This window comes from Miniopterus schreibersii (genome assembly GCF_964146895.1).
Source record: "Miniopterus schreibersii genome assembly, chromosome: 7".
NCBI lineage: Eukaryota > Metazoa > Chordata > Mammalia > Chiroptera > Miniopteridae > Miniopterus > Miniopterus schreibersii.
Window position 1 is genome coordinate 544298 of NC_138108.1, and position 25358 is coordinate 569655.

The window sequence follows — 25358 nt, forward strand, 5'->3', positions numbered from 1 at the left end:
CAGGTCCAGCCACCACTGCCTGATGGCCCTGGCCCCCTGCTGGGCCCGGTGTCCACTCCTCTCCTTCAGTAGCAGTGAGGCACCCAGTGTCACTGTCTGCCCTGGTGTGAGTATAGTGTTGGCGGCCCAGGTTCCTGATCCCCGCACAGTGCAGCTCTGGTTCCCCATGGGGACAGGAGGCAGCGGGGAGGGTGGGTCTCTGGTGTCCTTGGAATCCTCTGTTGGTACCAGGGTCCACTGGGCCAGCTGCTCGGGCAGAGTTCTTGCCATCACATGTGCTCTGCATGGAGCTCGGGAGTGTAGGCCCCCTAAACCTGAGGGGGCAGTGGGGGTCGACGAGAGGAGGCTCTGGATCTAGTGGGAGCCACGGGCCCATGTCCAGCCTGCACCTCCGGGGCTGGCTGGGGAGGGGCACAGACTGCAGGTGGGACACACCACCTGGAACCAGGACTCATGTCTTCTACACCAGGCTCTACAGGGGAGGCTCCAAGGCAGACGGGGTCAGGAGCCCTGCTCACCCTGGGCGCAAGGGCCCTGGCCTCAGCCCTGCTGGGAGGGTCTGGGGGAGAGTCCATACCTGGGGAAGGGGTAGCCCAGCCCCCAGTGCCCAAGCTGTGGGGTGGGGGCTCGAGGAGCCTGTCCCGGGCCCTCGATCTCCTGCCTCCCAGGACACTCTGGAGAGAGCTCTGTTCCAACTCGCATTTCCCCGAGGAGGAGGCGGCAGAGGCAGCCAGTGGCTGTGCCAGGGAGGGGAAGCCGCAGGAACTCTGGGCCATGTCAAGGCGCCGGTTTGCCAAGAGCAAACCCCACTTTGCTGGCGGCTTTGCCGGGACCCTATCCAGGCCCTGGCCGGCCTGGCTCCCGTGTCCGCCCGCTGTTATTGTTGTTCTGTCTTTGGGAAGGGCCCGAGCCCCCCCTCTGCTCCCCTCCCACCCCCCACATGTGGGAGCCACAAGCTGTGTGGAGCGTTTTCCGCTGAGCTCAGCAGAAATCCGCCCTGAAGGTCAAGGACCAGCTCGAGGGCCGATCCATCACAAAGAGGCCGTTTCCATTTCCCAGGGCGGCGAGGGATGAAAGGGAGCAAAACAAACGGCCCCTCCCCCGCACCCCCACCCACCGCCCTCGCCTCCCGAGAACAACCATCCCTTTTACAGGAATTTTACAGCCAAATCGCTTAATGTGATTATAATAATTATTTCTTTACTAGAAATTGTATAAACAGCCTCTTTTGAAATCTCCTGCAGGGAGGTGGCTGAGAGCTCTGCACAGAGGAGGGGAGGGGTGTTAGGGGCCCTGGCCTGCATGTGGCATGTTCACGTGTGCACACACATGAGCACACACGTTTGGCGTGCATGTGTGTATGTGCGCAGCATGGTGAGCATGTGGTTGTGTGCCTGCAAACATGTATGTGTGAACACATGGCATGGTCATGAGCATGCATGCATGTGTGGAGGTGCATGTGCTGCCTGTTGCACACGTGTGTCCTTCATGGTGTCCACGTGTTTACGGGTGTGTATGTGCACCATCACTTTCTGTGTGCATATGTGGGCATGCGGTGTGGGGTGTGCATGTGTTGAGCCCTGCAGGGGTTCGTGTGTGTGCACTACACACACATGTGTGGACTTGGTCAGGGCTGCCAGGGCCTGGACGTGCCTCCAGTTTAAGGGCTGTGAAAATGTTATGGTTTCCATGGTGACTCTGGCCAGCCTGGCGCCTGCGAGGGCCCTTCCGTGCTCCTCTCCCCCCTCACCCCCAGGCTCCGAGTCCATCCCCCACTCCCTTTCTGGGGGCCCCTCTCCGAGAACCTGAACTTGTACGTCTCCCAGCTCCTCCCCCCTCCCCCAGTTTTAAAACCTCATTTTGTTTCCCCGTGTGGTCGCTGACCGGCCTGACTTTGAAATCTGTTGAAAGGAGACCTTTCTCTTTGGGGCCAAAGTAAACAGCCTGTCATGTTAAATCACGCTCTCTTCCTCCGTCCACCCGGCCTGCCCCGGTGCTGGGGCGGGCGAGCCCCTCTCCTCCCCCGCGGAGCCTCCAGCTAGTGCAGGAGCTGGGTCAGCGCTGCCTGCCAGCCTTGGCACACTGCCCGGGGTGCACGAGCCCTGTCCCCGCAGGCCCCACCTGGGCGCCGCTTACCCTCCCCCAGCCCAAACCCCATGCCCTCCTGCCCTCCCCTCTTCCAGTGCTGTCAAACCTGCCTCAGGAACACCTCCCCAGCCTGCCTGCTTGCCGAGCTCCACCCGGTCTCTCGGGGGCTTCTCGGGGTGCTCACCCTGCCCAAGGCTGCCCCCACCCCGGACACCATCACAGGGCTCCTAGGGCCCGTGTCCAGCCCGGGCAGGACCGCCCTGCACTCTTCCTGCCTCTGCTCCAGGCGCCACACGGCGGCCTCACGCCACCCCAGTGCTCAGTCCCAGGCGTCCACGCCTCGCGGTGCTCACCGGGGATCTTCCTACAGCGTGTCGGATGGATGGGCCTCCAGGCTAAGGGTCCACTTCCCCCTCCCACCCCAGGTCACACCTGCCTCCTCTCCGCTCTCCTGGCACCCCCTCACCTCTCTGTCCATGTGGCTCCGTTCCGCCGCCATCTCCCGGAGACTCTGGCTCAAAGCCGTGGTCTCCCTCTGATGGGCCGCGATGGCGTCCTCAAACTGGGCCTGCAGGGCCTTCAGCTCTGCCACCGTGGCGTTGACCGTGGCCTGGGGGGAGCAGTAGCCAACGAGGAATCAAGGGGCCGCCGCCCATGGCCTGGGCACCCAGTGGTCTGCTCAGGGCCACGTGGGCAGCCACACAAAGTCCTGGGACCAACGGGCAGCTCGTTCAGGCTGCACAAGGCAGGTGAGGGCCAGAGCCAGGCCGGGGCTCCAGGGGCCAGTTCTGATCCTGACCGCAGCCAGTGCCACCAATGCCAGGTCCCAAGTGGACACAATGGTGCAGAGGCCCCAGAGAGGAGTCCCTATGGGGAGGGGCTGACCCTGTTCCCCCATCCCCTGTGCCTTTCCTCTGGGATCCCCAGGCTGCCAGGCCAGGGCGGGGCTCCAGCACCAACCCCTTTCCTGCCTAAACCACTGCTGTCAGGCCCACTCTGCTGAGCGGTGAGTAGCCAGAAATGGCTGTTCGGCAAATGAGAAGAGACCCTCCCCTCAGGTGACACTGGGTTTGGGCTCCTGCAGCTGGGTGGGGCTGGCATTTGCACCAGGAGCTGAGCTTCTGCCCTCTCAGGCTTGTGTAGCATAAGAGGATCACCCCACATCCTGCACCCTCTGGCCTGGGGTGTCCCAGAGAAGGTGCCTCCAGGGCCTGCCCATCAGCATAGGGCAAGAAAAGCTGGATGCCCCTCAGTAGACAGGGCAGTACTGGGGGAGGGAGACTGGCCCTGTCCCAGGGTCCAGGTGACCATAGGAGCCCCTCTGTCAGCCTCACCCTCGGTTTCCTGAACTTTCAAACCCGCAGGAAGGATCAGGTGACACCCACAGTCCCTGCCTCTCAGGGGGGCCACTGCTGCGTGGACCACAGGCCACACTCAGGTCGCTCAGACATCCTCGAATATCAGGACTCAGCCCAGAGAATCTGCTCCCCTGTGGCCACAGCACCCAAGATGCTCCTCCTGGGGGCTGATGGGAACTTGGAAGAGGTGACTCCTTGTCCAAGAGCAAGGATGCCACCTACTCACCTGAGCCCTAGGCCCAGCCCAGCCCCTTTGCTGGGATCCAGGCTGGTCTGAGGGTTTTCTGAGCAGGCTTCCTGCTCCCAGGAGGCACAGGAGCCCCTGCAGCCTCCCTGCACCCCTCTCTGGGACACATGCCCCACTCCCCTGCCCAGGGCACTGGGCTCTATCAGCTCTCGCCTCCTGCTCTGTGTGAGCAGCCTCCTCTGTCCTCGCTCCTGCTGTACCACTCCTGTGACTGGGGGCCGAAGGCACTGCTCTGGTGGGCGCTGTGTGGCTGGGCCAGGATGGCCCCTGCCACCCCCCTCCCGCCCCCAGGACCGTGGGTGACAGGACACAGCCCCGCAGCCCCTCCACCCGCAGTGGGCTCGTTCTTACATCACCCACAGCCGGTGCTCCTTGGCTGGCCTTTCTCCCTCCCTCCCCTCTCGGTGGGTTTTCATTTCCATTTTCCAAGCCGAGGTGGCTGAAGAACACTTAATGAGCTCCCTGAAGAGCCCGCTGGCTGGCAGGCCGTCCGCAGCCCAGGGGGATACTCAGCCACAGAGAGGGGAGGCCCCCAGCAGGCCCCGAGATCTGGGAAAGGGGGGAGCTCTCAGGGTCTGAGGGGCTTTCTTAGTCTCCTGATGCTGGGGAGGGGCCGAGGGAGCATCTGCGGGGGTGGGAGGAAGGAGAACACAACCTCAGGGCCCCTCACACCCCTTCTGGCCGTGTCCATGGAAGGGCCATTGGCCAGGGGGTGGGACAGAGCCTGAGGGGGCTACAGGGAGCAAGGATCTGGGGCAAGGCTCTCCTGGGTGCTGGGAGCCCCCCCTGCTCTGCTCAGAGTGACTGGGATCCAGGCGCCTGACAGGTAGGAGGGGCAGAGACACCAGGCAGCCAGCTCCTAATTGCAGCCCCTTGTCCACCGCATAGCCCCTGCCCCCTGCCCGCAGGTCATGGTGAACTGCAGGGCCTCCCAGCCAGGACTTCCAGTCCCTGCAGCTCAGGGCCTGGCAGCACAGTCCATACGCGTCCCCAAGCTCATTCACTCCTCCCGAGTCATTCACTCAACGCCAAGGGAGCATCTGAATGTGCCCTTGGGACAGGGACACATGAGGGACCAGGTGAAAGGGATAACCCCGGGTTAATAATGAAAGAGAGGCACTGGCATGGAAGGGGACCAGGGCTGGAGGGACAAAGGCAGGAGCCTGTGTCTGCTCAGGGCTGGCCCCCAGGGCAGCTGTCCGACCCCAGCCGCAGGCAGTGCTCCCGAGCTCCCTCTCCATCTGTGTCCTGTCACCTCGCTCTGACCACCGCCCCCTGTGAGCAGACCCTTGCCTCCGCCTTGCCCACTTCATTAATGGGCTGAGGCCACCCTGTCAACGACGGCAGTGGGTGCCCAGCCCCACCCGTGGGGTAAGGACACAAGCCCCAGAGTTACTGCTTTCCCAGAGTCCTAGTTGCTGCTGCCTGCCTGCCCCAGACGTAGGCTCCTGAAGAGGAGTCAGGGGTCCCAGGTGACCCCAGCTGGCTGCCTGCAGCAGCCTCCAGGCCTCTGTCCACTGTCGAGGGCAGGCGGCTGCCTCCTGGGGTCTCTCCTGGCCTGTGGCCGGCTGCCTCTCTCCAGGCTCCACAGGACTCTCCGTGGGTGTCCTTCCCGGGGAGGGTTTGCCTCAGGTAAATTCGGCCTCCCCTGATTTGGTTTCTCCTTTGGAAGGAGCCCCTCCAGCGAGTCCCATTTCCTGCAGTTATGTTCAAATGCACGGACAGGTAAGGCTGGGGGCCAGTGGGTGTGGGGGACACAGGCCTGGGTTCTGCCGCTGGCTCATGTGCAGCCCAGGCCCTCCCTTCTCTGGCGGAGTCCCTGGTGCCTGTGGCGTGGGGGGGGGGGGCAGGAACTGGCACTTACCCTTCAGCACCTACCCCTAGATGTGCTTCTCTCGGCCTTTCTTTCCCATCCATCCCAACAGGACAATGTCCCCTCCCAGCAGGAGACCTGGATGTACCCAAAGCTGAGGCTTGGGGGCCAGGATAGAAAGGAATGTATCCCTGGGACCAGGCGGAAAGGCTGCATCTGGGGGCCTGCCAGTGCCTGGGGCTGGCTGATGGGGGCTCGGGGCTCACCTCTGCTTGCTCCTGCTGGCTGTGGGCCTCCTGCCACACCCGCTCCAGTTCCCTTGTGGCACCTGAAAGCTCCTGCTTCAGCCGGCTCCTTTCTGCTTCTTTCAGAGACAACGCCTAGTGTGACAGTGGGGTGCTGGGTGCTGAAGCCCCTGGCGGGACACAGCATGTTCCTGGCTCCACACCCTTGTTCTGGAGGGGGCAGCACCCCAAGGACAGCCACATCTGGGAGCTGGGTGGGAGCCTGTTGCCCCATCTGACATGGTCCAGCCTTTGTGCCTGCAGTCAGGCAGCACCACCCCTCTACCTACCCTGTCCTCCGGGTGCACTGGCCCTTCCCCACAGTGCACTTGTCCAACACCTGCTTCCTACCAGCGCAGGTCAAGGGCTTCACAGACCCCTTCCCCTCGAGCCCCCAACCCCTCCAGGCATCGCTTCCCGCAGAGCACAGAGTGGGGACCTCTATGAATCTGAGCCTCTGAAAATGCTGCGTGTCGCCAAGAGTGAGGGATGCAGGTGAGCGCCCCCGAGGGCTGCAGGAGATGGAAGGAATTTGGCAATGACCCTGAAGGTCACAGGTGCATGGGCTCCGGAGGCCCAGGCCCGTGGGGCCCTGGAGATGTGCGTGTACACGTGCGGGATGGCCTGCTCAGGGTCGTTGCTTATTGCTCATAACAGCAACAAACCAGAAACAACCCAGACGTCCGCAGGTAGAAGGCCAACAAAATCCTGACCCAAGCGCCTGAGCACCTTGGCTGTGAGAGGAATGATCACACCTCGAGCACACGGATGTGGAAAGGTCCCCAACACAGGTTACCCCAGGAAGAGAAAGGCCTGGACCACACGTGTGCCTTTCGGACTCTGTGTTACAGAGGTGGGGTCGCAACGTGAACTTCTATTTGCTCCTCTGTGCACAGCGATCTCGAGAGGCTCCTTCATAACAAAGACTTGGTCTGGGTTCTTGTTCTGGGGGGAGCCTCTACACCCTTGGAATTCCGCACATGAGGAGTGTCTTTGTTCCTGGGTCCCAGGACCACACCTGAAACTACTCTAAGAGGTGACTCATGGCTGCCTGACGCGTTTGGGGAGAGGTTGGCCGTGCCCCCCCAGCAGTGGATTAGAGCACTGGGGCTGTGGGCCACTGAGACCACCCAGCCCCGGGGACGGGATGGGGACTGAGTCCCACCACGTGGCCAGTGGTTTCGTGAACCACAACCATGCGAGGACCCCAGTGAAAACGCTTGTCCACATTTCTGTGCCAGAGGGTGATGTGCCCCAATTCTACGGGAGAGACCTCGTCCCACATGTCTCTTCACTGGGCCGGCCCTGACTCGTGTCCTTTAAATAACACTGTGATCGTAAGTGTAGCACTTTCCTGAGTTCTGAAGATCATTCTGGTGAATCTTGGAACCTCAGGGGTTCTGCGCAGACATCCCCGAATTCCCTTCCCTCCCTCCCCAACCTCCTGCTCCTCCTTTATGGTCCTACCCCCAAAATGTGGCCACAGCTGCAAAACCTTTCCTTCCTCTTTCTCAGGGAATGAACAGTGGACCAGCCGAGAGCACAGGCCCAGGGCCCGGCAGGTGTGCCGCGCAGCCCAGGGCAAGGCCGTCGCCATGTGTGAGCCTTACTTTTCCCACCAGTAAAATGGGGCCAGTAAGAGCATGTACCTCAGAGTGTTGTGGGAATCAGATTAGAAATGCAGGGAGTCTGGCAATAAACCCTGGTGACTCCTGCTACTGTGACTCCCTCCCCTGGGATTTGTCATTTGTGCCAACACCTGAGAGTCGTGTCCCACTGTGTGACAACATGTGACTGCGCCTACTTGTCCTTCCATTCACTGAACAGTGAGTGCTTCATGGTGTTGCAGTAAACTGGAGGGCCTGGACCCAGAGGGTAACTTTTACATGCCCAGTGTCTGAATCTCAACAGCCGGGGGATGGAGGGTGGCCAGGAGAGTGGCCAGTGGTTGTCTGCATGGACTGATGGTCAGGTGGGTGGCTGATGGCTGGGTACATCGATGGATGAATGGCTGGCTAATCAGATAGATGGATGTACAGTCAGACAGATGGATGAACAGTGGATATGAATGGACAGCTGAGTGTGTGAACAGAGGGAAGGCTGTTTAAATGAAGGAAGAGATGAATGGTCAAGTGAGTGGTTGGATAGTGGTGTGGATCGATGACTGGGCATGTGGCTAGTCAGAGGGATGTTCAAGCAAATTGATGGGTAGAAGTACAGTGAGGTATCTGAACAGACAATTGAGTATGTGGAGAGATGGCCATGCACGTGGGTGGACAGATGAGTGTGTGGATAGAATGGACATTCAGTTGAATAAACGAATAATGAACAAGTGGAGGGACAGTTGAGTGGATGGATGGATGGATGGATGGATGGATGGATGGATGGGCAGATGAAAGTATGGACAGATAAATGGATGGATGGATGGGTGGATGGTGGATGGGTGGATGGGTGATGGGTGGATGGATGGTGGATGGATGGTGGATGGGTGATGGATGGATGGGTGGATGGGTGGTGGATGGGTGATGGATGGATGGGTGGATGGGTGGGTGGATGGGTGATGGGTGGATGGATGGTGGATGGATGGATGGATGGATGGTGGATGGATGGGTGGATGGATGGATGGTGGATGGATGGATGGATGGATGGATGGATGGATGGATGGCTGGGTGAATGGATCGATGAGTGGGTAGATGGGTAGGTGGGTGAATGTCTGTCCTCCGGCCGGCTCTGTAAGGCCAACACTACAATAGCAGGCTGCCCACACACAGCCCTCCTGTGGGGTCAGAAGAGGCAAGGTGAGTGGAAGTGAGGATGGCCACTGCCTCGTAGCCCCCCATCACCTGCTGCATCTCGTGTTCTAGTTGGAGGAGGCTCTCATCCCGCTCGTGCTTCAGGCTCTGAATTTCCTCCTTCAGAGCCTCCCTCGTGGCTGCACTTCTTGCCACCAGCTCCTTCTCTTGTTCCAGCCTGCAAGCTGCTGCCTCCTTCTGTTCTGTCAGAGACAGACTCAAGGTCTCCTGGGCCAAGAAAAAGGGATAGGCTGTGAGGGCCACACAGGTCAGGACACCTAAACCAGCCTGTGGTCCTGAGTGAGACCTGGTTCACGGGACACCAGCAGGACAGGGCCCCCGGGATTGTCCAGCCCAACCAGCTGCATGTCCCTTGTCTCACGCAGTGTTACTGGAGCAAGAGCTGCGAAGGGGCTCTCTGGGCCTCCACCTCCTCTATCCAACATGAAGTAACAGTTCACAGGCCATTCCTGAGCCCTCCACAGTGCACCACGCACCATAGAAACCACGATGTGTGGATGTGTCAATCAAAGCCCACAGGAGCCTGTGACGGGGGGTGTGTGTGTGGCTCAGATGGGCAATGAAGTGCCTTCTAGCTATGGCCTCAGACTGTGGCGAGGTCGGCCAATTCCCAGGGCTGGCCCCTTCTGTGAGGGAGAGGACCTGGCCACACAGGCTCAGCCCCATGAACCTAGCTATCCACCTGACCTATGAAGGGTCCTCTCTGGCCCTCACCTCAGTGTGGCCTGGCCCCCTCGCCCTTGCCTGGTTTCCTAGGGCCCCTCCCCGGAGAGTCTGCATTATCTGGGACACAGTAAGCTCCTGGGAGTGGCAGCTGGTGGCCCAGGGAAGCAGACCTTCTCCCTCTGGAGCCGTGCGAGGTCCTCGCGGTGGGCCAGTGCCTGGCTCTCCAGGGCCAGCTGTGCTTCCCGCTCCTGCTGTGCCACCTGCCGCCGCAGCTGCCCCACATCCCACTCCAGCTTTGTCTCCCGGATTTCCCAGGCACTCTTCAGCTGCTCCAATTCCACTGCAAAGTGACAGGTGCATTGGGACCGGCCGGGGACCCATGCCATGGTCTGCCCTGTGGCCTGTGCGAACCCCCTGCGGAGTGACAGCCACCCACTCTGAGGAGCAGGTGAGGACAGAGCCCCATAGCAGCGTGTGTGTCCTGGCTATGGCCCGGCCCATGGGCTGGGTGGGCCACACATGGCCTACATGGCAGGGTGGGCTGAGCAGGGGTGAGAGCTCAGGGATGGGGCAGGGGCTGCCATGCTGGCCCAGGGCTGAATCCCAGGCCAGGGTGGGAAGCAGGCCGGGCAGGGCCACCCCTCACAGACAGCAGCGGCAGGACCCATTCAGCCACGGGAGCTCCAGGCCCGAGTTGGTGCCCCTCCTGAGGGGCCAGGCAGTGGGAGCAGCACCCTGGGACTGAACTCCACAGGAGGGGCCCTTCTGGGCCATATGGGGAGAGGAGAGGCAGGAGCTGCTGGAGCACCTTGCAGGGCCTGCCGGGCACACCGGGCACTCTGGGCCTCTCCCTCTAGATGTTCCTGCTGCGCCTGCAGCTGCTCTGCCAGCTGTTGGGCCTCATAGAGGCTGCTCTCCAGTGCGTCCCGCTCGGCCCTGCAGAGAACCATTGGACAGCAAGCCAGTCACCGGGTGATCCCAGTGTCCGCCAAGGCCAGGCGGATAAGTCAGAGAACAAACAGAGGACATCTCCTTCATCTTAAATCTGTAAAACAAATTGGATCCCACACACAAAAATGTTTCAAGTGGATTAAAAGCTAAATGCAAAAATAAAACCACCACCAAAGAACTTAGAACTATAAACATAGTAGAAAAAAATACAGAAGGGTATTTTATAACCTTCGTAAGAAAGACACAAAAACTGGAAGACAAAATTAAAGAGACCGACAGGTGTGAATACACTAGAAGATGGGGAGGGGGAGCTTCCATGCAGAAAGGATCCCACAAACCAACGTAAAAGACAAGGCACAGACTTGAAGAAAAACACTGCACTAAATATACACAGGGTCCACAGCCGTCATATACAAAGAGCTCCTACCAATCAATGACAGAAAGTCAGCTGACCCTACAGAAAAATGAGAAAAATGACTGTTATTCTCAAAACCCCCCACAAATGGTTAATAAACATATGACACTTGCTCAACATTATTTGTACTCAAAGAAATTCAAATCACAACCACGCATCCGATTACCAAAAGATTAAAGTAAAGATAAGATGCAGTGCTGGCTAGGCTGACTGTCCTGGAGCCAGACACCCCACCTTCAGGTGTCAGCACCTTAGACACGCACTGAACCAACAATGCCGCACGGGGCGCTCACTGCGGCTGGGCAATGGCACCCGGCTTCGGTGCTGGTGGACGGCAGAATGTCATGGGAATTACGGTGCATTTGTTGGTGGTAATGAAGAAACTCTATTCCCTGTTCTCTTGTCACATAGAGAGTTGCTCTGAGCCCTGGCCGGTGTGACTCAGTGGTCAGCTTGTGCATCAGAGGGTCACGGGTTCAATTCCTGATCAAGAGCCTGTACCTAGGTTGCAGGTCTGATCCCTGCCCCCAGTTGGGTTGGGGCACATGTGGGAGGGAACCAATTGCTGTGTCTCTCTAACATTGGTCTCCCTCTCTCTCTCTCTCTCTCCTCTCCCCTTACCTCCTCCTGTACACTTTCTCTATTTAAAAAATCAGTGGAAAAAATATCCTCAGCTCCTTGGGTGAAGATTTTTTTTAAAAAAAGAGTTGCTCCAAGAAGCAGAACCGCACGTGTGGCTCCATCACAGGAAAAGCTGCCTCTGCCTCTCTGCCCAGAGGACACCTGGGTTGAGGCACAGCCCTGACCGCAGCCCCCATTTCAGGGGAGGTGTTTTGAATTTTTAAAGCCAACACATCAGTATTAACCAGCCGGTGAGCAAGTTTTAACTGTTGCTCTGCTCTGCTGTGCTGGGCGACGCACACACCACAGACACCGAACACAAACGGCCCACGCGCAGCCCCCACAAGTTAGGGGGCCCGGGCAAGCCTTGCTTGAAGCCATGTGTGGCTGAACTTCTCAGATCCATGAGCAATTCCATGTCTTCCTTCTGCCACTTACCACCAACCAGTGCAGCCACCTCTCACAGGACCGTCACCCCAGGGCGCTCACTGGATCCACCTCTTCTAGATGTTCCCCCCCACAGGCACTGTGTTGGCCCCTCACTCACAGCCCCTCTGCCAAGTAGACATACTCCCCTGCCCTACGGTTGCTAAGCGAATGCCTGCCCCCTGCCACACTGCAGGCTCTCCGGAGGCAAGGCCATGCAGACACACCCTGCCCACAGGCCCCGGTGGGTACCTGAGGTTAGCTGCCTCTTCAGCCGAGAGCTGGCCCTGGGTCTCCAGGGCCTCCTGCTTGGCCAGCAGCTGGGCTCGTTCCTCAGACAAGGCCTCCTTCTCCTGCAGGGCCCTCTGGAGAGTGTCCATCTGGGCCTCCTGGTCCTGCAGGCTCTGGGCCAGCTGTTCCTCCAGGGCCTGTTTCTTGCATGTGACCTAGAGGAGGGGGAAGGGGAAAGTCCAGCAGAAAAAGAGGGAGTGGGAGGGGTGGGGGACGTCTTCAAGGAAAAGGCCTTCAGGAGAAGTTTCACACAGAATAACATGGACGGAAAGGAAGAGGAGCGGGGATGTAAGACACACGGGACCTCCGAGTGCTCATGTGCTAACACAAGAGGGGCCTCCACTCTGACCATGATGGAGGAGCGACTGAACCGAGCATACCCAGCCGCCAGCCTACATGCTAACCTTGGTCGAGCCACAAGTGTCCAGGGGGGCAGGAAACATTGCACAGAAATGGAAGTACAAAGTGACAGAGGACCCGATTGCTGCAGACTAACACTTCCACCAAGAACATCACGAAAATCTAGACAAAATACATCACAGAATGTGAACAAGGCCTTGGGAGCTGCCAGGTCAGCTGGGAGGGAAGGAGCTGTGTGAGATCATGGAGAGGAGGGAAACGAGGAAGGAGCCCACCATCCGGCATCTCGTCCCTCTTCAGAGCGTGCGCTGATCTCAAAGTTTTGGCTGAGACATTGGGAAGTCAAGGAGAGCTTCTGGTAGTATTATGGCCTCAGGGGTCCAAAAACTCAAATTCTGAGCCATGGAAGCAGAAGGGCCCTGGTAAACACCCTAGCTTTCTACTTGTATTCACAGAAGGGCTTCACCCTTGTAGTCGGGTGGATCAGAACAGACCATTCCTCAGGGATGGATTATGGTGATCATCTACCCCCACTGCCTGCCAGAACCGAAAGGAAATCCTCTCTGGAAGAACAGCATCATCAAATTATTCCTATAGTTTTAAAATATATGATATTTGATCAACATTACCGGGCATATCAGGAGATATGTAAGAACCACATGTAAGAACATCAAATTAACACAGATGCCTTCCTGCCTCCTTAGAGTTCCCAGACACAGACTTTAAAATAGCTGTGATTAAATGTTCAAGAAGATGGATAGCAACATGAAGAATTTCACCGTAGAACTAGAAACTAAATACAAACAACATAATTTAAAAACACGATAATCAAAATTAATAAATATAATGTTTCAATGACAGATTAGACAGAAGACTAGTAATCTGGAAGATAGACAAAAGAATGTATTCAGACTGAATCATGAAGAGAAAAAATAATGGAAAATACAGAAAAGAGTATAACAGACACATAGGACAAGGCCCAGCATCTGTATAATTAGAATTGGAGAGAGAATGTTTGAACAGATAGACAGGAATTTTGCAAGTTTAATGAAATGCATCCAGCCACAGATTTAAACTGAGCCACAATACCCTAAAAAGATAAATTCAAAGGAAATGTCACGTAGATATATCCATACTGTTTCTGAATACCAAAATTAAAAAAAAATCTTTAAAAATCAGGGGGGCAAAACCCCACAGACATTACATTTAAATGAGCAACCATAAGACTGATGTTTGACTTCCAAACAGCAACAATGAAAGTCAGAGGATGGTGGAATGAATCCATAAAAATGCTGAAAGAAAATATTCACTACCCTAGTGTCTATACCCAGCAAAAATATCCTTCACACATAAACACCAGAACTTTCTGCTTCTGATAATGGTGAACTAGATTATTGAAGGCCAATAATCCCACCTAGAGCAGGTAGAAAACCTTCCCACTATACCTCCAGCATATCAGTGTGAAGGCTGCAGAGATACCAAGGCAGCCAAGACCCAAAGGGGCCTGATTACTGAGAGACACATATTCAAGTGGGCCCGACGTTCTACTCACATTCCCCTTGGGAGTATCTGTTAGCTCTCACGTGATGCAGGGCCAGGGCCCTAGGGGCCAAGGGCAAACGCAACATGCGGCAGGAGAAATGGCCACAAGAGTAAATAGGAAACCTGAGTAGCCCTCTATCTGTTATAGAAACTGAATTTGTTATTGAAACTTTTCTCACAAACGAAACTCCAGATTCAAATAACTTCACTAGTGAATTCTACCAACATGTAGAAAAAAACAACCAAAAACCCAGCAATTTTAAAACGCTTTGGGAAACAGAAGAGGAGGAACACTTCCCAACTCACTTTAGGAGGCCCCGATTCCTAATCTGACAAAAACATTACGAGAGGAGAAAATCATAGGCCAGTATTCCTCATTCCTTATTATACGTGCAATAATCCTTCACAAAATATTATGAAGTTTAATAAAAAAATATATAAAATATCTATTAACTTATGACTAAGTGGGGTTCGTCTCAGGCAGGCAAGGTTGTTTTACCATTAAAAAGTGAACCAATATCATTCACGTTAACAGAATAACAATGATATAGTCACCTTAACAGATACAGAAAAAATGTGAACAGAATTCGAAACCCATTCATAATTTAAAAGAACAAATGGGAACATTGTCAATCGGATGAGGGACATTTATCAAACAGCTACAGAAAACATCACACTTGAGGGTGACATGTTGAATTCTGGTACTGGGCTGGGCATGATTTATAGGTTCCTCTTTGAAAACCCACCCCTTGCCCCCTGCCCCCTGCCCCCTGCCCCCTGCCCCCACCACAGAACCTGCCCAGTCAGTCAGCACTGCAGTTAGACAGCCCTGGCGCTGACGTCCTGAGCCGGGTGATGGGGTGAGGTGGCCTGCGCCCTGTCCACACCACAGAGAGGAAGGGGCCGCCCTGCAGGGTGGGTCCAGAGCCAGGAGCCCTGCAGACCCCTCCCCTGGCCCACCTGGTCCTGCAGCTTGGCCCTCTCTTGCCGGAGCCGGTCTGCCCGCCCCTCCAGCTGCTGCAGCTGCTGCTCGGCCTGCTCGAGCCGCTCCCGGGCGCCTGCCCGCTCCTGCCTCAGCACCCGCTCCTGCTCTCGCAGCTGATCCCCCTCCTGTTGCAGCTGCCCAGGGTGGGGGTGGGGGTCAGCGTCCGGTCCATGCCCCAGGTGCCAGAGCCCCCATGGGCTGACCACCCCTCCCTGGCCTGCCCAGGTAGGTGTGGCTTCCCCTCCCGAAGGCCTGACGGGCCCATCCGGCTGCTGTCCCTGTGTGGGCCTCTTCCCCCGAAACCTGCGCTCAGTCTGGGAATGGAAAATGGGGGGGAACAGGTGCAGGGAGGATTCTGGGCTCAGAGACCAGAGCTGGGACTTGTGAGGCCCAGGACAAAGGCCACCCACTGGGCCCTGGTCTTACCTGCAGGACCAGGTGGGTCAGGTTGCTTTTATCCTCAGCTAGGCCCTCCATCAGGGCGGCCATCGTGGCCAGGGAGTCCCTTTGCTGCACCCCCTCCGACTTTAGCCGGGTCACAAGCAATTCCAGGTCAGCATTGCTGGACTCAGCCTAGGGCAGGGGAGGGCACCGGTCACCCTGAGTGGGGATGCCAGGGAGGAGCTTCTCCCAGGCAGAGCTGTTGGTGTCAGTGAGGGAGTGAGCCCCTCGTCATGGGTGTGTGCGAGTTGGAGGTCTGGGTAGGACAGGGGAAGGGAATCCCACATTGAGGAGGCCTCTGGGGTAATGAGCAGCCTCCTGGGTGCTAAGGTTGCAGCCAGGAGAGATGACAGGGTGGCCTGGTGGGAGAGAGGGAGGTAGGAGGTGGGAGACAGGCGTACCCGGGCCAGCGTGCCACGCAGGGCCTCCCTCTCACTCTCCAGAAGGTCCCTCTGTAGCCGGGCTGCATTCAGTGCCTCCCGGGCTGACACCAGCTCCTTCTTGAGCCCTGAGACCTTCTCCTCCAGCTGCTCCAGGTGCCCTTGACTAAGGTCCCCAAATCAGAGGCAGAGGGTGTGAGGTGGGTTCAGGGCACAACGGGTCACCTCACAGGACCCAGTGGGCAGGGTGGCTATCTGCAACTCCCTCCAAGCCCAGGGAGCCCCAGAGGAGCCCTGGGTCTCTCTGGAGGCCTGAACTTGGGGAGTCCACAGGGTGGCATCCAAACCAGGACCCTGCTTCCCGGCTGGGGGTGGGGTTCGGTCTATGCCTCAGTGGACTCGCCTGGGTGAGGCATGTGCATACATGCTGGCGGCACCCTCTCTCCTGGGCCTGGGTGGTGGATGTGCTGGGGTAGGCGCTGGGGGGATGCTGGGTGGGTGTCGGGGTGGTGGCCCAGACTGCAGGGACCCTGGAGAGCCTGTCACCCCCGCTGTCTCACTGGGCATCCCCGCTCCCCGAGGCAAGGTTGCTAAGGAAGTGGTCCTCCCACTGGGTGCGGACACTGAGGCCCACAGGAGGCCGGCTCAGCCCGAAGGCTCACAGCTCCTGCCCAGCCCACCTGGTCTCCAGCTCCCTGCGGCCCCGCTCGCCCTGCTGCTCCAGCTCTTCCCGCTGCTGCGCCCAGAGCAGGAGGTTTCTCTGCAGCTCGGCGTTCTCGGCCTCCCGCCTCTGCTTGTCCACGGCCCAAGAGTCCATCTTGCCCCTCAGCTCCTCCAACTCCGTCTCCAGAGCTTTCTTCTCTCTGGGGGCAGGGAGGCCAAGGTAGGGGCAACACTGGCAGAGGGGCCGGGAGACCCACACCGGGTACGTTCCAGCCTCAGCCCACTGCCAGGAGAGCGGGCAGGGCAGGGTGGGTGCCAGGCGTGGTGCTGCTCGGGGCAGGAGCTCAGGGAAATGTGTGGAGGGGCGAAGAAGATCTAGCCTCCTCCAGCCCCAGGACGCCTGCGAGGCGGCGTGGCCAGCGGCTTGTCCCCTCCTGGTGGCCCTGTGGGTCCCTAAAACACGAAGGCTGCTGCTCCTGGTGAGACCCTGTACTCAGTGCTCTGCCTCCCCTGCCGGGCTCTGCCAGTCCTTGTGGAACTTGCTGGAAGGAACGGACACTCCCCACCTGGGCCCTCCCCTGCTCCACATCTGCTTGTCCTACTCACCTGTCCTGATAGGGCCCCGGACCCTCCAGATCCAGCTCCCTGCGTGAAGCTGGCCCACTGAGTCCTCACCACACATCACCCACCAGCCAGGGACATGACCTCAGCGGCGCCTTCCGGCCCTGGCCCCTGAGCCCCGTTGGACTCGGCCCTCCTGCCCCACGCTGAGGGGCCCACCTGTCCCCAGGAACCACGGCCCTCTCCCTTCTGTGCGGAAGGCCTTGTGGGGAAAGCACTCCAGGCTGGGACTGCCCGCTCTGTCCGGCCTCGGCCGGGCCAGCCCGCCTTGCCCTACCCAGCCCTTCCGGTCGGTCAGCCACCTTCCCAGGAGCTTGCTGGCCGCCCTGCAGCGCCGCGTCTCCTGGCTCTGCGCCTCCAGCCTGTCCAGGAGGTCCTCCCGCTCCTGCTCGCGCTCCTGCAGGAGCCTCCGACAGGCCCGCAGCTCCCGCTGCCTCTCGGACAGCTGCTCCCGGAGCCTGGCCGCCACCGCCTGGGAGGACTCCAGCTGCACACGCAGCTCCTGCTCGGGGCGGGCGTGACATGAGCCCCCTCCGGCCTGCACAGGCCTTTGACCACAGGCCCCAGAAAGGATGCACTGAGGACAGAGCCCCTCCTGGGGGCTGTGGGGCTCCGGGGCAGCCCTGTGGGTCCTGCTCAGGGGTGGGCCCAGCTGCCACACCTGTTAACCCCGTGGGTTCCGTGCCCAGGTGGGGACCAGGGCACAGCTCTGCACTGGCTGCTCACCTGCTCCTGCCACCGCCGCCTCTCTATGGCTGTCTGCACGGCCTGTAGTGTGGGGTCCAGGGCAGATGGGGAGCGGGCCCGCGGTGGGGATGTGCCCCATTGAGGGGACGAGATACGTGGGGGGCTCCTCCGTGGACCCCGAGCCTTCTCCCTGTCAGGGCTGCTGCTCTGCGCCAGCTCCTGGCCCCTCGAGTCCGCCTGGGCCACCTTCATGGTGCGGGGAGAGCGCTCAGGGCCAGGGCCAGGGCCAGGGGGGACCTTCCGGATTATCCCACGAGACAGGGGAGCCCCCTGGGCCTCCGAGATGGCCCGCACCTCCATGATGATGCTCAAAACACGCCGCAAGGACTCTACTTCCTCCTTCAGGCTGTCTGCCGCCAGCTGGCCGCCACCCCGCCGGGACTCCTGCACCGAGCAGACCCTCAGCAGGTGGCACGTGCCCGACCCGGAGCCGCTGCATCCCAGGCCCCACGCACCAGTCTCTGAAGGTCCTTTCGGAGGGAAGAGATGGTTCGCTCCTTCTGTGAGTTTTGCTCTGTGAGCTTCTCCACTAGCCGAGTCTGCTCGGAGAGTCTGCCGGAAAGTCAGGGGTCGGGATGCAGAGTGGTCAGTGCAGAGCACGGAGTCCAAGGCGAAGGCTGGCCCTGAAGACTCCCCGGCTGAATCCCACTCCTCCGCCTGTGGTGTGGCCGGGCTCAGGCACTGGCACATCAGTCCGAGTGGGCCTCGGTCCCCGGTCTGATCAGATACCCCTCTCCTACTCTAGCCGTCAATGACTCCCGCTGTAAAGCCCAGACCCCAAGGTCGGCATCCGAGGCCCCCACGCTGACCCTGACTCAGCTCTGCAGCCTCGTGGTTGGTGGCCTCTGTGGTCCTGCCCTGTCCTTGGGGCCCAGCAGATGCAGAGCTCACTCAGGGCCTTTGCGTGCCATTGCCCTGCCTGGGCCACCTCTCAGCCACCCCGAGTCTAACGGTGAGTGAGGATGTGATTACTCCTTCCTTCCCAGGACCCGCTTTCTTCTCAAAGGCGCCTGGCTCCCCATGGCACCTGGGTCTCCTTTCCCGTGGCCCCAGGCACTCTGCTCCGGCCTGGGGTGCTGCGCCTGCAGGATATACTGGGCCACCTGCACCCCATGTGCTCCCGGCCCCCTGAGGGGAGGGCAGGCTTTATCCTGTCAGCCTGGCAGAGTGTTTGTGGCCACATGAGCTCTCGGCACCCGGGCTCTGTGGAATTGTGCCCTGTGGTCTTTAGTGGGAAGCTGTCTCCCCGTTTTCTGCCGAAGGAAACAGACTTCAAGCCCTAGACGTGGGTTCTGTGTGCAGAATATCCATGCTTCCTCTGAAGTGTGGATCCCAGGTGGGCCCAGCCCAGCCCAGCCGCCTTCTCCTGAAGGGCGTGCTTTAGGCCTGAAAATTCCACTTTCGGGAACCAGCCACAGGGACAGTCCATGTGTGTCCACAGAGACCCTTACAATTGGGAAGCTCTAATTTTGGCCTCCAGGGCTGCTTCAGGAGTTTGGACTCCTCCATCCATGGGAATGTCACGTGGCCCCTAGAATGACGACTGCCTACCACTGGGAACCCCGGCTGCTGGGCAGACAGGAAGAAGGCGCAGGGTGCCTCCCCTCCAACCTTCACTGTGTGTTCGCCCGCTTGGGTCCCACCTGGCCTGCAGTGCCACCTTCTCCGCATCCCAGCGGCCCTGTAGCTGCAGCATCTCTCGCACTTTGTCCCGCAGCTGCTGCTCGAGCCAAGCACCATGCAGGCCCTGCCGCTCCAGGGCGCTCGCCGAGCTGCTCGCCGACAGCCGCAGGTTGGAGTCGAGGTTCAGGCAGGCCGTGTGCAGGCGCCGGGCTGTCCTGGCTGCCTCTGCTTGCATGTCAGAGAGACCCCTGGGGATAAGGCGGCACCCTCAGGGGAGGCTCAGGACCCGCCGTGGGCTCAAGGCCCAAGGGGTCTCACCCTGGCTGGGAGGGGCAGGGTCTGGTCACATGGGTCCTGCTTTCTGCCCTTAGCAGACCCCTCACCCCCATCCTCAGGAGAGGCTCCCACTGTCCTCATGTAACAGTAGGGGAGGGGTGAGCAAGAGCTGGGCAAGGCCACAGACGACATGGACCCTCTGAGCCCAGTTTTCTTGTGTGCAAACGGGGTGCTGATAGGTACCTCGATGACCCAGGGCAGGCCTGAGAGGTACCCGGCAAGGACCCAGGGAACTCCTCCCCTCCTGCACCCTCACCTGCTGCCCTTTGTGTGTTGGTGCTTCTCCCCCTCTCCCCCTCCAGCCCCACCTCCACCCCCATAGGGCCCCCGAGGTCCAGCAGGGCTGGGGCAGGGGTTTGTGAGACAAAACGTCTGTGCCCATGGGAGCATCCTGGGGCCACCGCCTGGGCCACCGCCAGATGCCCCTTCTCCCCCACCCGGGTGGGGTGGCTGGCTCACCTCTCAGAGGCCGATCGCAGCTCAGCCAGGTGTGCTCGGAGCGCTGTCACCTGTCTCCACAGGAGGAGGAATTCCCGGGGCTGCAGCCCCAGGCGTGACTCTGAGTCTGAAAGGAAGGGCCTGGGCCCGCCTCGGGTGCAAGCCCAGGCCTCGGCGGTGAGGGGCCCTACGACCATCCATTCTCCGCAACCTGCTCCTCTAGCTGTCACACTGGGCCAGGCCCCACCCGCCCACCCCGTCCTGCAGCAGTATGGCCAGTGCCTTGCCCCGGGAGGAAGCACAGCTGAGGCCAGCTTCCCCTGTCCCTGTCCCAGTCCCCGCCGCCCCCCACCAGCAGCCACAGGCCCTGGAGCCCATGTCCCTGCCAGGGGGTGGAGGCCGGAGCACCTGTCTCTCGGTCCAGCGCTGAGCCTCCCTTAGCTCCAGCTCGCCCCGCAGGTGGAGCACGCTGCCCGTCGTCCGGGCCAGCTCGTCGGCCAGCCTGTCGTTGGCCTTCTTCATGTGCTCCAGCTGTTCCCTCAGGAGGGTGTTCACCTGGGAGAGGCCGGTGCTCCTGGAAGGGCAGGGACCACAGCGGTGGGACGTGGGCAGGTGGCTCTGCTTAGAGAAGCTCTGAGTCCCATCCCCGAACCTCCTGGGCCCAGCCGGCACCAGGACAACCCCCTGCATGCCCCTGAACAGCACTGACCATCTGTGGTGGGTCCCCAATGGCCCCCAAACCAGGGCCAGCATCTGGGTGCCACCCTAGCCCCCTTTTTCTCCCCCTCTGAGCTCTCCTGGCTCCGCCCCCACAAAACTGCGGTTGGCTCCTCAATCTTGGGTGCAGAGGTGAACCCCGAGACAAAGAAAAGAGGCAGGGCTGGGGGGAGGTGCCATCCTGCAGTGGGGCATGTGGGGATGGGGGGAGGGGCAGCCCCCCACCGTGACCTGGGGGCCTTCTCCAGGACAGATCTGCAGGTGGCTACACTCAGGGATGCCAAACCCACCATGTTGGGGGACCCACCCTCCAGAGCCAGTACCTCCCCGCCAGGCAGCAAGGCCACAGCAGGACATTCTCTGCTCCTGGGGCGTGAGCCTCCACTCAGTAATTCCCCCTCAAAACTAGTTTTCAACCGGCTTCCCAGCACTCTCCTCCCTGTCCAGTCCCCAAGGATGGGCGAGTGCTGGAAGTAGAAAAATTCCACGCCTGACCCTCCCCCAGGGCTGCAGGTGGAGACACTGAGGGCTCAGGCCTGGGACATACTTAGGTATAGGGCCAGGGAGACCCTCATGGCCTGTGGGACCTGCACCCCACACCGGAGGCCATGCAGGGTTGGTCCCCACCCTGCTCTGCCCCCTCAGTCCCCCGCTGGTCCCCCCAGCAGCCCCGAAGCCTGCAGCTGACTCCTACAGGCGAATTCGACTTAGAGCCACCTTGGGAAGAGGTTGGCCCACAGCCCCAAGGCACAGTGGGGTCCATTGCCTCTCGGGGTGATGGCCGAGCTCCCTGCAGCCCTGACTGCTGTGCCCGCCTGGCTTCACCTCTGCTCTGCAGCCTCCAAACGGCCCAGGGCCTCTTCCAGGTCCACGCTGTGCTCCAGCTCTGACCTCCGCAGCCGGGCCTCCGTGGTCTGCAGCCGGGCCTGCAGCTGAGAGGAACATTAGTCCAAGGGACAGCTTCAGTACAAAGCCCTCCCAAGGGGCTGGGGTCAAGCTGGGTGTGGGTCTGGAGAAGCTCAGGCTCCTCCACACGATGGGTCAGATGGGTGGGCGTCCGCACCCTGCCCCTGCATCAAGGGTGTGCAGCCAGTTTAGGGGGTGGCCTCCAGGGTCTGGATCGGCCACTTAGGGGGCAGGACAGCCAGCTGCAGAGAAGCCCTGGGGTCATCCTCGGTGACAGGGAACGAGTATGGGGTCCCACCCTCCAGCTGCTCCTCCTGCCTATGCTCAGAACTCCAGCAGGTGGGCGGGAACCACCCCCCCATGTGGGACCAGGCCTGCCCCAGAGCCTGAGCAGATGGGGGCCCTGGGGCTCTTAGGAGAAAGGAGGTACCAGTCCCCTCAGATGTGCTGACTCAGAGCACACTCTAGGGTGTCAGGGGAGGGGACTCAGGCCTGCAGGCAGGCTGGTGGGGGGCTGAGAGGTAAGAAGGTCAGGAGCGCCAGAGGCTGGGGACGCAGGGCCAGGGGTGCGGGAAGGCAAGTGTCCCCTCCTCAGCACCAGCCAGATGAGAGAGGAGGGGGTAGAGGTCCCAGGTGGATCCAGGGGCTGGGGCTGCCACGGGGGTTGGAGACATCAGGAAGCAGTCTCGCTGTCCACCCTGACCCCCACTCGCCTGGGGAACTTGTGGGAGGCTCTGCCTCTCTGGTGCAGAACAAGGGAGCCCGGGCGTGTGCCGAGCTGCTGGGCCTGGGAGTTCAGGTCTGACTCATGAGGTTTACTGATCTGTCCGCAGGATTTCTGTGGCCTCTATTCCCACTGGCCAGTTCCCAACATCTCCCCACCCTGTGCTAGGAACACCCCCTCCCCCACACCAGTGGGCCCCAGAAGGCCCTGGGAGGGCTGGCAGCTCATGGAGCGCCTCTGAGGGCTTCTGCCCCAAACCCCATGGGAAGGACCCTCACCTCACAGCCCTGCCCCAGGCTCCCTGGGGTTGCAGGCAACCATGAGAATGGGTGTCCACAGTGTGGGAGTTGGGGCGAAGGGCACCCCACCCTGGGGCCCTCAGGCACTTGGCACAGGGCACTGTCACTGGTGGTGGGCTCAGCCCCAGTAATGGCAACAGGGCCCTGGGCACTCTGGCTGCTATGAGCCTCTGTTTGCTCATCTGGAGAGTGGGGTCATCTGTCCTGCCACATGGAGCAAGGGGGATCTGAACACAGCAAAGGCAGGGCTGGGCTGACCCAGCAGGGCCTCTGAGCCCCCAACCCTGTTGGCCCGGCCCCCCTCATCCAGTCTTGCCTCAGAAGCTGTCATGCCTGGGTGGCAGATACAGGAAAGAGGCTCTGAGCAAGTGTTTTCACCTCTCTGCCTCGGTTTCCCCACATATAATGGGAGGCCCCCCCACCTCACACCTTATGACCAACTAGGCCTCCTGCTGCAGCTTGCTGGTCACTCTGGAAGGTACAGAGCATGGATGACCCAGGAGGAGGGTCACAGCTGGTCCTCGGCTGTCAGGAAGGGGTGGGGCTGGGGGTGGAGCCAGTTCTCCACAAGCTAGGCCTGAGGGTTGGGGCCAATTCCTTTCCCTTGCCGACTGCTTGCGGCCCTCCCTGCTTGGGCAGGTGCTGGCTGAGGGCTGGTGCTGGGCCAATGGTCAGGACTGACCAGGCGGACCTGCAGGGCTCCCAGGCAGGCTGGCACAAGTCAATGCCTTTGCTGGGCTGTGAGCCAGGGGTGGCCTGGCACCATCCTGCCCTTACCTTCCACCTCAGCCTCAGTTTCCTCATTGTTGTCCAGGGTTTGGACTCTGTGGCTGACGCACATCCTGAGACTTGCTGACGGTTCCACTGGTCCAACTGCCAGTCACTACCTCACCCTGGGCCTGCCTGCCACCCTCTGGCCTGCCACTTACCCGCTCACTGACCGCGTGGTATCTGCTGGCCAGCTCATCCCGCTCGGTGCCCACCTGGGCCAGCAGGCCCTCCAGCCGGGACAGCTCTTCCTGCAGGAGCTCCCTCTCCTCCTGCACCTGTGCCGAGGCGCCTGGCAGCTCCCGCAGCCCTGTAGGAGGCACCGGGGTCCGCTGGGGGGCCAGCCCAGGCCCCCACTGCAGCCACAGCCCTGGTCTCAGGGTAGCACTGCCGGCTGGTCTGACCCCGGGACTGGATGTGGGGGAGGCAGACTCCACGCTCTGGGCTTCACCTGCTCGCCGGTCAGGGGGCCTTCTCCTGCTTCCCTGCCTTTTATCAACATCCTTACCCCCAAACAGACCCATGCCCAGGGTGATCCCCAAACCAATCACAGCGGAGTGGGGGCGCCCCGGCCCTGGGAAGTGGTGGGAACTGCTGATTCAGTGTAACCGGATCCCATCCCCAAGTAAAGAGTTGCTTTTCTAACCACACATGGGGCTTCTCTTTCCTTAACACACAGCGAGCTCCCGGTTCCTTCAGGGGGCACACGGACCCTCAGTACGAGGGGTCCTGCAACCCACACAGGGGGCGTCAGGCTGGCTCGGAGCTATGAGCACGCTCTGAGGTCAGAAGCCAGCTCCTCGGTTGAAAGGCGAGGCAACGGGGAGGCGCCTCAAGGGGGCCTGGGGGCTGGGTGAGCACAGCTCTAGGAGTGGGGCAGGGGGCTGATCAGCATCTGTTTCCTGAGTGGCAACCCTAAGGGCTTTCCCTCATCTAATGAGAAACAAATGCGGGTGGAACCGCGGCTGATGGTCACAGATGTGTCACAAACAAAGGCAGTGCTGGCCTGGGAAGGTCCCTGTGGCCTAGCAGTGAGGACAGTGAGTATGGACACAGGACCCCCTGGGCCACCCTGTTGGAGGGCATGGCTCTGTGGCTCTTCACACAGGAAGGTGACAGGCCAGCAGGGGCCTGTCAGGGACAGCGGGGGCTCGGCCCCCTGAAGCTGGACTCCAGCCGTTGGCTGAGCAGCTCCCCTGGTGTCCCCTAACCCCCACCACCTCCCCCACCACCTCCATTCACCTTGGGGTGGCTCTTCGCCCAGGCTGCCGGCCACGATCTCACGGATTCGGGCAGGCAGGGGGGTGGGTGAGGCCCGCCAGCCTTCCCCACGCACGGTCAGTGCCCGGTCTTCTTTCCTGGCCGTGGGGCTCAGGACAGTGTCCTCCAGCCTCTGAAAAACACCCGCCCATAGACACCTGTGGCTCTCAGGCCCCTGGACAGCTGCCAGGCACCCCCGTATGAGCCCAGTGGAGTTAGCGGTGTGTGTGTGACCATGGAGCTTCCCCGGGGCATCAAAATGCCCTGGAGAGGACTGAGTGAGGCTGAGATCACCCAAGACGGTGCTTTGGTTTCTCCACCTGGACAGTGGGTGGCGCCTGCCTGTCCTGGCACCACCTGGCCAACCAGTGAGGAAGCATGGAGAAGGGCCTGTCCGAGAACGCCGGGCCTAGGTCCTCAGCCTTTGGCACTGCTTCGCCTCTGAGGGGCTGGGCTGAGCCCTCACACGTGCACCTCTCCAGGGGTGCTGGGAGGCAAGTGCCCTCGCCCGGCCCTCAGGGCCCCCAACCCCCCGCCCACCCGCAGCAGGCAGTCTCCGTTTCCACAGTGGGGGC

The 25358-nt window shown here is 60.3% G+C and overlaps 1 protein-coding gene across 1 annotated transcript in view; it reads right to left on the minus strand.

Annotated features, from left to right (window-relative positions):
* CROCC2 (ciliary rootlet coiled-coil, rootletin family member 2) overlaps positions 1–25358 on the minus strand; it is a gene marked incomplete at both ends in the record, with an annotated part of 41580 nt that overhangs the window by 10581 nt on the left and 5641 nt on the right. Inside the window, 21 exon segments of the mRNA XM_081142851.1 lie at positions 2555–2698; positions 5773–5886; positions 8634–8810; positions 9440–9609; positions 10078–10205; positions 11935–12128; positions 14836–14994; positions 15287–15433; positions 15703–15847; positions 16362–16544; positions 17268–17467; positions 17692–17898; positions 18007–18096; positions 18168–18264; positions 19356–19583; positions 20131–20230; positions 20233–20236; positions 20518–20683; positions 21652–21758; positions 23685–23833; positions 24766–24916. Coding sequence (XP_080998977.1) covers positions 2555–2698; positions 5773–5886; positions 8634–8810; positions 9440–9609; positions 10078–10205; positions 11935–12128; positions 14836–14994; positions 15287–15433; positions 15703–15847; positions 16362–16544; positions 17268–17467; positions 17692–17898; positions 18007–18096; positions 18168–18264; positions 19356–19583; positions 20131–20230; positions 20233–20236; positions 20518–20683; positions 21652–21758; positions 23685–23833; positions 24766–24916 — 3060 coding nt within the window.